Here is a 13713-nt window from a genome sequence, read left to right as displayed (position 1 = left end):
CCCAGCTCAATTTTTTTTACAAGGAGTTATAGAGATTCGAGTCAATTCTAATTTTTTTTTTGGTAAAATATATATAGAGATTTAAACACAATCTAATTTTTTAAAAGATATCACGGTGCAAATAACTCATAAAAGTTAATATCTAGAATACATATTTAACTTCCACTGTGAATCAATGTAGATTTTCGATATTCAAAAGAAGTTTGGTGCAAATAACTCATAAAAGTGATAGATTTATTTTATCAATTCTTTTATTTAATAGAATTTAATTTTGAAAGTACATTTAAAATATATTAAAAATAGTTTTAAAATGTAAGTTTTGAATCTAAGTGAAACTTGTCTTATATTACATAGGTACATATTAATTTAAATAATATATAAATTTTGAATTGATTAAAATTCGTTTTTGAAAATTAACTCTCATATTTCCAATACGTTAAGAAGAATAAGTATTTTTAAAAAAATATACCAAAATCATTTTATTAACTATTTTCATATTTTATTTATGAATTTATTTACCAGTAAGAAAGAAATAAACAATAGCTAATTTGCCTGACTATTTGGTGAGAACCCACGTGTGAGGGTCTTCCCAACGTATCTCAATGCTATGCCGCTTCAAACGCCTGTCTTTTTGTTGACTAACTAATGCAACCACACGTGTGCCATGCATCCTTGTCCCACTATAGGATTAGTTTCTTTAATCCTCTTAATTTAATGGATTAAATCCATGTTACATCTATTTGAAAACACGTTAATCTTATTTTAATGTATTATGATTATGATTTAAAAAAATACAAGGCAAAATCTACATAATACGTTTCTTATTGATCAGCAAATCGTTTCGTAGATTCATTTACTTACATATTTTCATAATCACAAAATAAATATATCTACTTCCAACATAATTTTTTTGCGAGTTCAAATATATTTTTATACTTTTCTTAAAATTTCTTTCCTCGTCTCTCCAGATCCACAAACTGCAAGATCCAGCTTGCTCTTATATCTAATAACTTTGGCGATTCATCCAAATCATCACTTGAATTATTATATTATATTATATTATATATCATGTGTCTTTGAAATTTTCCCGCTTCGAATAAAAAAATAATATTTTAAACACAAAATCTGTTGCACTCAACCAACGGCTAACGCAAAAATTCCAACATGCCCGATAGGTTCTCTCTCAATGAATTAAAGTCATACTCTTCTGTTAGAGAGCTCTTCCTCCTACTTTATCTCTCTCTCCTTCTCGAAGAGAAAACACTCTACTCACAGTTTCTATCCACCCCTCCACCGCTTAAATAGATCTTGACCAGAGATCCAACGATTCAGGTCAGTTCAATCACAATACTTAATAAATTGTAGATTCATACCGTTTGATCGAGGTTTCCATGAAGATACATGGTATGTAAAATTGGCATCAATTAAAATTTGTAATACCAGATTAAAGATTTGTTCTTATTTTATTGCAATCGTGCAACTGATAAGGCATAAATCAATATTAATGAATGAGAAATTGAACCTCAAGCTCTCTTTCTCCGACAGTATGTACACTCGTCGATTATTGGTCCACCTACCAAATTCCGGCATTTTCCTGTGTTTTTTTTAGATCTGTCGATTAAAAGTGTTTGGCATAATTTTATGAGCAAAGAAACAGTAATTAATATGACATGCTTCCTTTATCTGGTACGGATGCATATCTCAGATTCTGACTTTTTTCGTTTATGCTGAAATTTTCCTGTGGTTCAATGCAGTTCTGAAGAAAAACTACCGGCATGTGAAATAATGGAGTTTTAGACAGGGAAAAGTTACTTGCGATGTTGCAATTGAAAGGAGGTAAGATGAGATTTTTACTGGATTTTGCCGCAGAGGGATGCTCGTAAAAGTAGAGGAGATACGAGAATTGTACTGAACGAGTAAAGATAAGAATTTTCCTGGGTTTATTACTGGGAAATGGATCTGAGAAGAGAAAATATGGCTCCAGAATTAAAAGATGTCCAGAATACTTCTTGGATTCCTACAACCCCAGCAAAGCCCGATTCGACAACACAGCAGCCTATCTGCTCAGATGGGAATGAAAAAGACATTGTTTATTCTAGTCAGTTGGATCCAGAACGGTACTCCCAGTTCAAACTGGATAATCACGCAAATTGGTTTGAAACAGGGAGATTATTGAATAATCTTCCACAAGAAACTCAATGCTTGGCGATACCTACATGTTACGATTTAACGAATTCAGTTAATGTACACTGGGTTTCCAACACTTTGCAAGCAAGTCAACACACAAATTCACAAGTTCATGGAGAGAATTCATGTATAAATGACAAATTTTCTATAGATAATGACATATGGAACAATCTGTCGTTTGGAAATCTTTTAGCTGTAGCAAATGCAGTAGGAACCCCAACATCAGTTGAGAATGTGGTTACAAGGACAGATTCTGCTGCTACAAGTGGTTCTTTAGCTACCTCTTTTCCCCCCCAAATTAATTTGAGCTCTGGAAATTTGTCTCCAGAAAACCTTCGTAGTATACCTGGAGCAAAATCCATAGTAGAACTCAACAGCCTGCCACAAATGTTAACAGGTAAATATCCTCGGACTTCAGTCTAAATGTTAATTTTCGTGAAGCTACGTGTTCAGTGGGTAATTGTTGTGCAATGCGCATTACATATATTTGCAACTCAATCATTTTCTTGTACTTTCGCTGATATAAACATTACTTATACAACAGGGGAATGTTCCACCATGACAATGTGTAATCTTCACTCACCAACCAGGACAAATACAGATTCAGCTACCGTCAAGAGCGTATTTTCCCCATTTGAACCCTCGACGCCAGAGAAGCCCGGTAAAGCAGGGTGGTGGCAGGAATCTAAAATGCCATATTTGAGCAAAGGTGAAATGCACATAGAAGAAGATGCACAAGTCAACAGGATCTTGAGTGACGAAGTGATGGAACTTCAAGCAGAGAACAAACAATCTCAGTTATGTGCAACTAATTCTACACAACTACCAGAGAATCACAAGCCTGACAAGGAAGGGGCAGAAGAAACTGACTTGAGGAAAACACCTCTTCTGAAACCAAGAAAGAAAAGGATCAGGCCCAAAGTATTAGTAGAAGGCCAGCCCAAAAAAACTCCCAAACCAAACACCAAAAACCCAGCTTTTTCTTCAGGCACCACGAAGGTCAAGAGAGAGTATGTTCGAAGAAAAGGAGCCAACAACCTGAATAATACTCCCCTGGAAGGAAGGAAAAGTGAAACTGACTCAAACAAAAGTCCTCCCAAACCAAGTACCGAGAGCCCAGTTTTCTCCTTGGGCACCACGAAGGTGAAGAGAAAATATGTTCGAAAAAAAGGAGTCGATCATCTTAATAATACTTCTCCAGAAGGGGTGAAAAGTGACACTGATTCAAACAAAAGTCGTCCTAATTCTAAGGATACCCCAGTAGAAAAGAGGAACTATGTGAGAAAAAAGGGAATCAACAAGCCTGAAGCTACCACATTAGATGAGAGAAGTATCGATGCAGCCAACAGAAAATTTGTCCGGCTTACCAGAAGTTCCTGCAAAAGATCTTTAAATTTTGATTTGGAAAGCCAAGAGAAAGACGAAGGTTCCTCATATGTCCCATCTTCAAATCGAGACATTGAATCACAAGAAGAGAACCTCAATGCAGATCATTTTAAAGCAACTATGCAATGTAGACAGGGGATGGAGGTAGTGATGGGGAAAACTGATATGGGTGCTACCTACGAGTCTTCATGCTTCGCGAATCAAGTTTTGAAAGATTTCCGGTCAAAACCAGAAAGACATTTACCAAACCCTTTGCCTCATACAAAGATGGATCCACTGCAGGATGATTACACTCTCACTGATGAACGTGTAGCTACAAGAGGAAAATGCCAGATAGTATTCTCTGACGTAACACATGACAAAGAAGAAACTGCTGTTCAAGTGACAGTAAATCCTTATTGCCAGTTGACACCTAACATTTCTAATGATTCCAACTGCAGCAACAGAAAATGCTTGAATACAGAAAGAAGTACAAGAACCATTAAGAGACAGCGAGTAGATACTGCTGTAAGAGCTGAAATCTGCAGCACAAATGCAACTGAGATATTTTACAATTCCTTGCAGACATGCAGTTATTCGTTGACACAAAACTCCGAAAAGAATGATGGCTCACCTAGCATGCATTTTCCAGTATTTTACAATAATCCGAGGACCGATACGGAACACAATACATCAACATGCAGTTTGCAGTCCACTATGACGGCCTCAAGCAATCATGAGAATCTTGAAAAATGCCCTTTAAGAGTTACCACCGCGGCAGTGAAGGAACAGTCAAGTAGGTGTAACTACAATGGATTCAACAATTTGACGGGTAACTATAACACCGACAAGGTGTTGCATATAATAAGAAATCATCCATCCGGATATCGTTCTGACTTGTTTTGACATTTAATGCAGGTTCGCCACTGCCTACGAAATTTAGTTATGTGTCTACAATTGATGCAATAACTGAGCAACTTAATAAACTTGATCTGAAAACAGAGAGCAACCAAGTATCAGCTCGAGATCAAAGTGCGATTATGACATCCCATATGTATTATCAAGAGCAACATGCCCATGCCCTTGTTCCATATCAAAGAGGTGGAGCTGTAATCCCTTTTGCTAATTCATTTGATCAAGTTAAAAAAAGACGACCACGCCCGAAAGTTGAACTTGATGATGAGACAATTCGAGTGTGGCAACTTCTATTAGAAAATATAAATAGTGAAGGCGTTGATGGAAACGATGAAGAGAAAAAAAAATGGTGGGAAGAAGAACGAAGAGTGTTCAGTGGAAGAGCAGACTCCTTTATTGCACGCATGCATCTTGTCCAAGGTAATGTGCAAAGTTATCAAATTTGACAAAAAGATTTCCATATTGATTTGGCATCAACTATTCTCTGCCACATAGCACATATAGATTCTTGTGTACAATGACTGAATACAAATGGATAGAATCATTAGAGAAAAAGAATTGAGTTCTTGATTTCATTGAACTAGTCCGAAGGAAGTAAATCAGTACCCTACTTAACATGGTTTCTTTCATTAACAACTCCAACAACTACATCCATATGCATACCTCTTTGTTTAAAGTAAACTAAAAGCACAATCTTCTGCCTTCGGATTCCACCGTACACCTTTCAGCAGCTATACTCGAAAGATAACATATCATGATAAATAGTTTAATGTGTTAAGTATGATCCATTGAAATCTAACGCTGTAATCAAATACCACTCTAATATTGTCAGTTGCTAAATTAAGTAAAGCAAAATAAAGATGCCTGGAAGTAGAGTACATAAAAAAATGAAAGAAATAGAGTCTATCTTGCTTAAGTATTTCAACTATCTGTACCTCCATTTGTAGGGCAGCAAGCCCCAACAAAAGCAGTTCAATAAATAATGGAAGAACGTTGATGCTGATGAACCTGAATCAGATAAAGAAACAGAAACATGATGTATGTCCAAGCATCTCTTAAAGAACACTAATTCTTCTCTTTCCCTTCATATCCTCCCTCCTTCTGGCTTCCCAAAAGAAGGATGTGCTGTAGTTATTATCTATGTGCAAGCTGAAAAATGCTTCATGTAGAATCAGAACTCTAGATTTCTTCTGTATCATGGACTAATCTGGGACAAATTCTCATTTTTCATTTCACCGATATCACAAATTTGACAGTTTTGCCTTGTGTCGCAGGAGACAGGCGCTTTTCGCCATGGAAAGGATCAGTACTAGACTCCGTGATTGGCGTATTCCTCACTCAGAATGTTTCAGATCACCTTTCCAGGTTGGTTGAATTTTTAGTTCTAACAGATGTAGGTTTATAAACAAACTCTTCAGAGTTGATGACAGAAATCATTAAATCCATTCATTTACTCTTCAGCTCTGCCTTTATGTCTCTTGTTGCGAAATTTCCCCTCAAGTCAGAGACCAACTCTAATGAATTAAACGAAGAGAGAGTGGATACAAACGCTATGGAGCCTGAAAAATATGTGTTGAGCCCCAATGAAACTTCTGAAGTGAACGGAGAGGTGTTAAACGAGGAAGCCTATGGTGAGGATTCTGTGATACTTCACGAATTTGAAGGCAATAAAATCAAAGCAGTGATTAGAGCCGGGTCCTCAGGTAACAATTTTGATGGAATTATACCTGAAGATAGCTTTGGAGGCCAACAAGCAGATATGTCCAAACATGGCCCGTTTGTTCCCCACACATCCTTGAACAATAAGATGAGTTCAATTGAGAGTAAGAGGGACATAGTTGGCGCACTTACTTCTCAGAGTTCTGTGACTTCTTCTCACAGCTCTACAGATTCCCCAATAGCTCAAACCACAGAAAGAACTTCCTTACTGAACGCCATAGAGGAAGTGACAACAGCTGCGGTTGTGCCAAATAAGCTCAATAATCCTACTTTCATACAACTTCTGCAGATGGCTGAATCAAACTTAGTTTTTAAAGAAGCCAGAAATTTGTTTGATATCAGTGGGCACGTGCAACAAGATAGCTTGTCTTTTGCCTCACAAAAAGAATTCCAAAGTGACGATTGGACGTCCCCCACAAAATCTGTTAATTCATGTGGTGGTTCTACTTTGCATCTAGTACCCACTCCAGGAGCACAACAATCAGAATGCTATGGTGTATCGAAGCTGTACAGTGCTGAAAGCGGACAAAGACTTTCCCCTGCAGGAAGCCGAGTGTCAACATCATCAAAATCTGAATTCCAGAACTTGATTAAAAAATTCACAGGTGATAGCTCCAAAAAGGGACCAAAGTTATGCAGTCCAAATGCTCAGTCAAGCAGCAATGATCACAATGGGATCTATAAAAAAATAAGTGAAAACCAAAAGGGCCCAGATGCAACAGAGATACCATTTCAAGAAAATAACTGTAATACAGAGGCATCAAACAATCAAATATATCCTCAATATTTGATGAATGCCACAGGTAGTAGCAGCCACACAGAAAATTCAAATACTTCTAAGAGCATGGAGGGTCACCTAACTATGAATTACCCTGATAATCGTCCTAGCAATAAGGATCATGTACCCAAGAAGAAGGGAGGACGAATTGGAAAAGAGAAAGAAGACCCAATTGATTGGGATAGATTGAGAAAACAGGCCCAGGCATGTGGGAGAAAGAGAGAGAAAACACCCAACACCATGGACTCGGCGGACTGGGAAGCTGTAAGATGTGCAGATGTTAACGAGATTGCACATGCTATTCGAGAAAGGGGTATGAACAATAGACTAGCAGAGAGAATCCAGGTATGATTCAGATAGCAGTAACAAAGAATCTAAAGTTTCAATATTTAACAATGTTGTAAATGTGACCGCCCACTGCCTCAGTCACCTAGATGGTTGAATTGTTTTAGCTATTTTTTATAGATAATTATATATAACCATTCAATGTACGGGATTACAAATAATCATCTTTTTTTTTTATAATATATATAATTAAATAATATTATGCATAAAAAAACTTCATACAATATAATAAAATCTAGACGAAGTGCAAATAAATATATAATTACAAATTAACAAGATAATTACGGTAGTGGTTGATGGAAGCGACTGCTGGAGGCGGTTTGAGACAGATGGTGGAGGACACTTGAAACCAAAAGTGAATACAAAATAGAGTGAGATGTGTTTTTATTATATAAGGTTTTTTAAATGGATCGTTATTGACTTGTTTTAAAAATCATTTGACTTTGACATTTCATTGTGATTTTAAAATCACTGACCGTCTCCATTGCATACGCCGTCTGCTCGCCCTTCAGATATCCTCGGAACGCCTATAGAGACCACCTTAGACAAAGACGGAGGCGACCGCCATTTAGAACACTGATATTTAATATCACAATATCCATATTTTGTTTTTCAGACATGCCCTTGTCACCAACTAATAATCAGGTAAAACCTTGTGCAGGACTTCCTCAACCGACTTGTTAGAGAACATGGAAGCCTTGATCTGGAATGGCTGAGAGATGTTCCACCAGATAAAGCAAAGTAAGTTGCAGATCCGTTTGCTTTTTATGCATTCAACAAATGAAAAGCATCAATACATTTGTCACATTTTATAGAGAATATCTATTGAGCGTGAAGGGTTTGGGTTTGAAGAGCGTGGAGTGTGTGCGGCTGTTGACACTTCATCACCTTGCCTTTCCGGTAAGTTTTTAGCCCGATAACAGTTCAGTTAATTGAATACCAAAGAACTTCACCAAATTAAGTATTTCTTATGTTTAAAAGGTTGACACAAATGTTGGGCGTATAGCAGTGCGATTAGGATGGGTACCTCTTCAGCCGTTGCCTGAATCACTTCAGCTACATCTACTGGAACTGTTAGTAATTTCAACCACAACTAGATTTTCTCATACAGGCTGTAGAATGAGAGGTAGAATTATACGCACTGCTTCCTTGTGTAGGTACCCAATAATGGAGTCAATTCAGAAATATCTGTGGCCTAGGCTTTGCAAGCTTGATCAAAGAATATTGTAATCACAAAATTTCTACTAACACAATCACCAACTTACTGATTCACACTATTAATTGATTCCCCTTCAATGATTAATGGTGCTCTTTGATTATAGATATGAGCTGCATTATCAAATGATTACTTTTGGAAAGGTATGGTACGATTTTTGAAAAAAAATCTTCAACAGCAAGATTGACCAGCAGAATTTGTGGAATAAACAATATATTTGTGTCAGGTATTTTGCACGAAAAGCAAACCAAATTGCAACGCGTGTCCAATGAGAGGAGAGTGCAGACATTTTGCAAGCGCATTTGCAAGGTATGAGCATCATTCTATGCTTAAATATAAAGTTAAGCTTAGGAGTGATTCATTTTTTCATGATTTTGATGCGGTATTTTCTCCTTGAATAAGATATAGGGCCAACAAATCATATTGGAATATCTCTCTGCTAATATCTTTCATAGAATCTCATATTTATATGAAACCCAGAAAAAAGAGAATGGGTTATATTTCCAGAAAATAATTATAGAATTAAATCCACCTTGAACTATTAAAACATGGATGAGAAAAAAATCAGACAATGATATGAGACTATGAGCTACTCAAACGCTAGCTACGTGAAGGTTAAATATATATCATATATTATCTGCAACTGTTGATATTTTTGGAAGGTTCAAACTGTTTCTTAAATAGTGGAATCTGGTGAATTTATGTGCAGTGCAAGACTCGCTCTTCCAGCACCGGAGGAGAAAAGCATCACACTTGCAACAGAAAACAAAGAAGCTAATCAAAATCCAGCCAAAGATATGAATTTATTGCAGCTGCCTTCACCACAACCCAATAAAATAGTTGCTGAATATGAAGTAAGAAACTCTCAACCGATTATTGAAGAGCCAACTACGCCAGAGCCCACTGTTGAAGCCCCTGCCACACCAGAACCAAGCAATAACCAAGTTCCAGAATGCGACATAGAGAGCAGTTTCTGTGAAGATCCTGATGAAATCCCTACCATCCAACTCAATATGGAAGAATTTACTCATAACTTACTGAAGATCATGAGTCAGAATGCAGAAATTCTGGAAGGAGAAACATCAAAGGCCATAGTAGCTTTGACTCCAGAAGCTGCTTTGATCCCTTTTCCTAAACTAAAAAACGTGAGCCAGCTCAGGACAGAGCATCAAGTGTAAGTAAATTCTCTTACATTTGAAATAATTGACAAAATCACCAAACTAGAACCACAAGATTTGTCCTTTTCTTGTTGTGCTGTAAGTTCATTTTGTGTCCTTGATCAGAAGTCCAGCTTTCTGTTTACAGCTAAAGATATTCCAATCATAGCTTAATTGTTCTAAGCATGACTACCATGTGATAATGCTTCAAAAAGATCACTAAAAAATTTCCATTTGTGCAGATATGAGCTACCAGATTCACATCCTCTGCTAGAAGGGGTTAGTAATATTCTAAAGAATTCTTTAATGCATAATCTACTTCAAACCTAATTGTGATAACATATTTCACAGATGGACAGACGAGAAGCAGATGATCCCTGCCCATACCTACTTGCCATATGGACGCCAGGTATAGAGACTCAGAAACCTATGATTACTACGAACCTGAAATAGCCTTCTTACAGGCTTTGGTGCTACAGGATACAAATGTTGTAACTCTCCTGTTTCTGAAGGAAAAAAAATTGAACAATGGCATTTATTTCCAAGCAACTCTACAACTAACTAGTTTTACCAAATGCAACTCAGGCGAAACTGTGAACTCTATTGAGCCACCTGAAAGACGGTGTAGCTCCCAAGAGCCCCAGAAATTATGCAATGATGAAACTTGTTTATCATGCAACAGTGTCCGTGAAGCAAATTCCTCAACTGTGAGGGGAACTCTTTTGGTAAGGCATTATTGTGGTGGCTCTGATAATTCCTGATCCAGTAAATATAATTTAACACGAGCCATCGTAACAGATACCTTGTAGAACAGCTATGAGAGGAAGCTTTCCTCTTAACGGCACATATTTCCAAGTTAATGAGGTAACAGTATGTCCCTTCTTAAATTAAGAATTTCCAAGTAAATAAGGTAATAATATGCCCCATTCTTATATCTAAACGACTCTCATCAAGTGGTCTTCCTTGAAATAGAATTCAATAAAAACATTAGTTTTCCTGTAGGTGTTCTCTGACCATGAGAGTAGTCTTCATCCCATGAATATTCCACGAAAGTGGCTATGGAACTTACCGCGGAGAACAGTGTATTTTGGAACGTCTATACCAACAATATTTAAAGGTAAAAGGGGAATATACAATTGAGTAAATAAAGTATGAGTTATTTATAAAGACCGACATTATACCCAATCTTGTTATCAGGGCTATCGACTGAAGATATCCAGTATTGCTTTTGGAGAGGTATGTGGATATTAGATTTTTTGCATTTCAACTTATTTCACTGGTACCTAATTTGCCAAATCACAAATTCGAGATGCTTTAAGTATGAGTAAACTATTTTCTTTTCATATCAGATTGATGTAATCTCCATATTTAACTATTCGGGCTTCCCAGTGAGGAAAATATAAAAATAGCAAGAATCAGAGGACAAAAATTGATCCCAAATGAAAATGCTTTTAACTCAATCTTACTTGTAAGAGAACAGTAGAGATGAATTGCACGTTGCTACCCCTTGCTATAGTCGGTGATGCACTGAGAGAATATTATTCCTTTGCCGATCATTATAATAGCCATGATCGACTGATGATAACTATTATTCCCATACTGATAGTTGACAATAAAAAATGTTAATATAGGCAGAGGGTAAGAATGATTCAGCATTTCAGAGATTTTAATATCTTCATCTATTCTTTTCATTCCATCCTCATGTCGGATAATGTGAAGTTATTCGTGTATAATGAACATATGAAAAGTTTGATAAACGACCATTCATGGCAGCAGTATCTCTGTTTTTCTTTAATTTTCAGTTTCTTGCATATCTGTTTCCAGAATTACTTGCATTTATTTTTCGAATTGGACACAAAAAAAAACATGTTTCCTTCTCCCATCGTTCTTTTACATATACATGTTGTGCCCACCTTACTATACTTAGCTGTACCCAAATATATCAATTGAAAATAAGTTAAGAAACAAGCCTGTGCGTCGTAGACACTAGAGAACTTGTTCAGTTAAATCTTAGCGCCAGTTAAGTTTCAGCGGACATATTAGCCAGGTACATATTTTACACATGCTAGCTTACCCTTGCAGAAGATTAGAGGCCCAATATTGCGCAACAGTTTCACTTTAATCCTTCTCGAGCAATAAAAGAAAAATATTAAAGTTCATACCCAAAATCATAGTAGACAAGTTAATAGAGCCGATTATAAAACTCCTCCCTTCCCTGCACAAGGTTTTTCATGGTATAACAGTGTGAGTTTGTAACAAATTATTATTCTGAGGCGAGTTCCACAAGCTAAAAAGCTTAATCCTCACTTTAAGCTTGTTTGTTAATGATAGCTGTGTTTCTCCAGGGTTTGTTTGTGTCAGGGGATTTGATAGGAAAACACGAGCACCGCGCCCTCTCATTGCCAGATTGCACTTTCCTGTTAGCAAGTTAGCCAAACGGAGAGGAGAAACAGGACAAAATTAGAAGAATCTGTATCATAAGTAATGGTAGGATTGTGAGCAAAGGAGCAATGGCATGGTATTAACGCCCCTCGACAGTCTAACTTTCTCAAAGCAATGGAAAATCATCATATATTTAAATGTATCACCTTGACCTGGAACCGAGATTGTCTAAAACTGTTCTCTGTCAACGATATTGTCCCTCGATCAAAATTGAATCCTAAATTTTTACAGGGATAAGAGATGGGATTTTTTCTATTTTGACCATTTTTGTCTTATTTCTTATTTATATTGTCGATGCCTGAGTTATCATAAAATCGACTCAAGGTAATGTCAAGCACCGGATCATCGACGAGTAAGGTATCCTATGCTTGAAACAAGAATAAGAAGGTAATACACGCCTGACCCTAACGTCCCAGACTCCAGAGGAACAAACGCGGCATTAAGAATTAAAATGTGCACTTGTTTTTCCGATTCACATAAACTGATTTCAGTTTCCGGGAAAACCAACCCCCACATGCCACTCCTTTAGCGAAAACTACATGGTTGGTGGCTAGTCCTCTAAATTTCCAGAGGGTGGACTGACTGCTTATGCAGCATCTGCACCAAAACATGGCGCACTTCTAAGACCTTAACCAATTAGCAGCAAAAACATTCGTATTGCATCTTCTACTTAATCATCGACAAAATCGATAGCACAAACACAAAAATATACACGCATGCCAGCGCCTCACCAGAACAGATACCATAGAATGCCGTAATGTAATGAAATTCGTTGGATCTATCAAGTTATTATTAAAACTAATCGAGATCAATAAAATCTCTAGTCTCTAGGCGTATAATCAATGAACAGATAGGTCAATAAATCGCATAGATAAACACAGAAATAAAGAACTCGTACCTTTGAAGGAGAAGAACTCTCGGGAAATTTAGCCAAATTCTTGTATGGAGGAAAATTTTTGCCGCTGCTTAGTTTATGGATTTCCCTCCATTTTGGGTTCCATATTTATCGACCTGATCAAGTCGGACCCATCGGGCTCGGGTCGAGAAAATCCAGGCCCTAAACCGTTACCCGCTGAGTCTGGGCTCGGGTCGTCGGGCCAGCCCCGACGGATTTATTCCTTTTGTTTTATATTTTAAAAAATTATTATTTAAATAACATTATTTTAAAAAAATACTTTAACTTATATAATTATAAATATATAAGTTGTCTGTATATTCTTTTTTATGTTAAAAAATCAAAGTTTATGTAGTTCGTGTAGTTTTACTTATTCACATTTAGAAGTGTCGTGCTCAATTACTCGTATTTTCTCTTGTAGTTGTTCTGGATGTTCTCACAGTTTTGTCTTAATCTTCTTCATCACTTTTAATCTATTATGTTTGGCTAGCGGCTTCTAACCAATAATTGAACAACCTTCGGGCTTCCAATTTTTCCGACCTTGAGTTAGAACGTCTCTTATCCGATGTATTTCCGTTGATGTTAAAAGCTTGTTCAACTACAACCGTTGAAATGGGTAAGCTATAATTTATTTTGACGGTATAGAGAAAGTTGGATATATTTGTGTTTTTTACGACCACATCGCAATATATCA

At 36.8% G+C, this 13713-nt stretch overlaps 1 protein-coding gene across 2 annotated transcripts; it reads left to right on the top strand.

The window, feature by feature from the left end:
* The first annotated feature begins 1177 nt into the window (after positions 1-1177).
* On the top strand, positions 1178-12375 carry LOC140825540 (protein ROS1A-like). Of its 2 annotated transcripts, none has more exons than XM_073187381.1 (20): positions 1178-1332; positions 1755-2584; positions 2732-4384; positions 4471-4887; positions 5742-5832; positions 5929-7309; positions 7971-8050; positions 8125-8209; positions 8291-8382; positions 8467-8535; positions 8632-8668; positions 8752-8834; positions 9235-9699; positions 9925-9961; positions 10034-10091; positions 10268-10407; positions 10481-10546; positions 10685-10799; positions 10880-10918; positions 12028-12375. In XM_073187381.1, the coding sequence occupies exons 2-20, from the start codon at positions 1954-1956 to the stop codon at positions 12144-12146; spliced, it is 5658 nt and encodes a 1885-aa protein (XP_073043482.1). In that variant the 5' UTR covers positions 1178-1332; positions 1755-1953; the 3' UTR covers positions 12147-12375. The 2 variants fall into 2 exon arrangements, with proteins under 2 accessions (XP_073043482.1, XP_073043483.1); XM_073187382.1 differs by having other exon boundaries at positions 1199-1404.
* Positions 12376-13713: the final 1338 nt, after the last annotated feature.

The sequence above is a fragment of the Primulina eburnea genome, chromosome 3 (assembly GCF_022965805.1).
Source record: "Primulina eburnea isolate SZY01 chromosome 3, ASM2296580v1, whole genome shotgun sequence".
Classification (NCBI taxonomy): domain Eukaryota; kingdom Viridiplantae; phylum Streptophyta; class Magnoliopsida; order Lamiales; family Gesneriaceae; genus Primulina; species Primulina eburnea.
The sequence above is the reverse complement of the archived record's forward strand: the minus strand, read 5'-3'. Positions and strand labels throughout refer to the sequence as shown.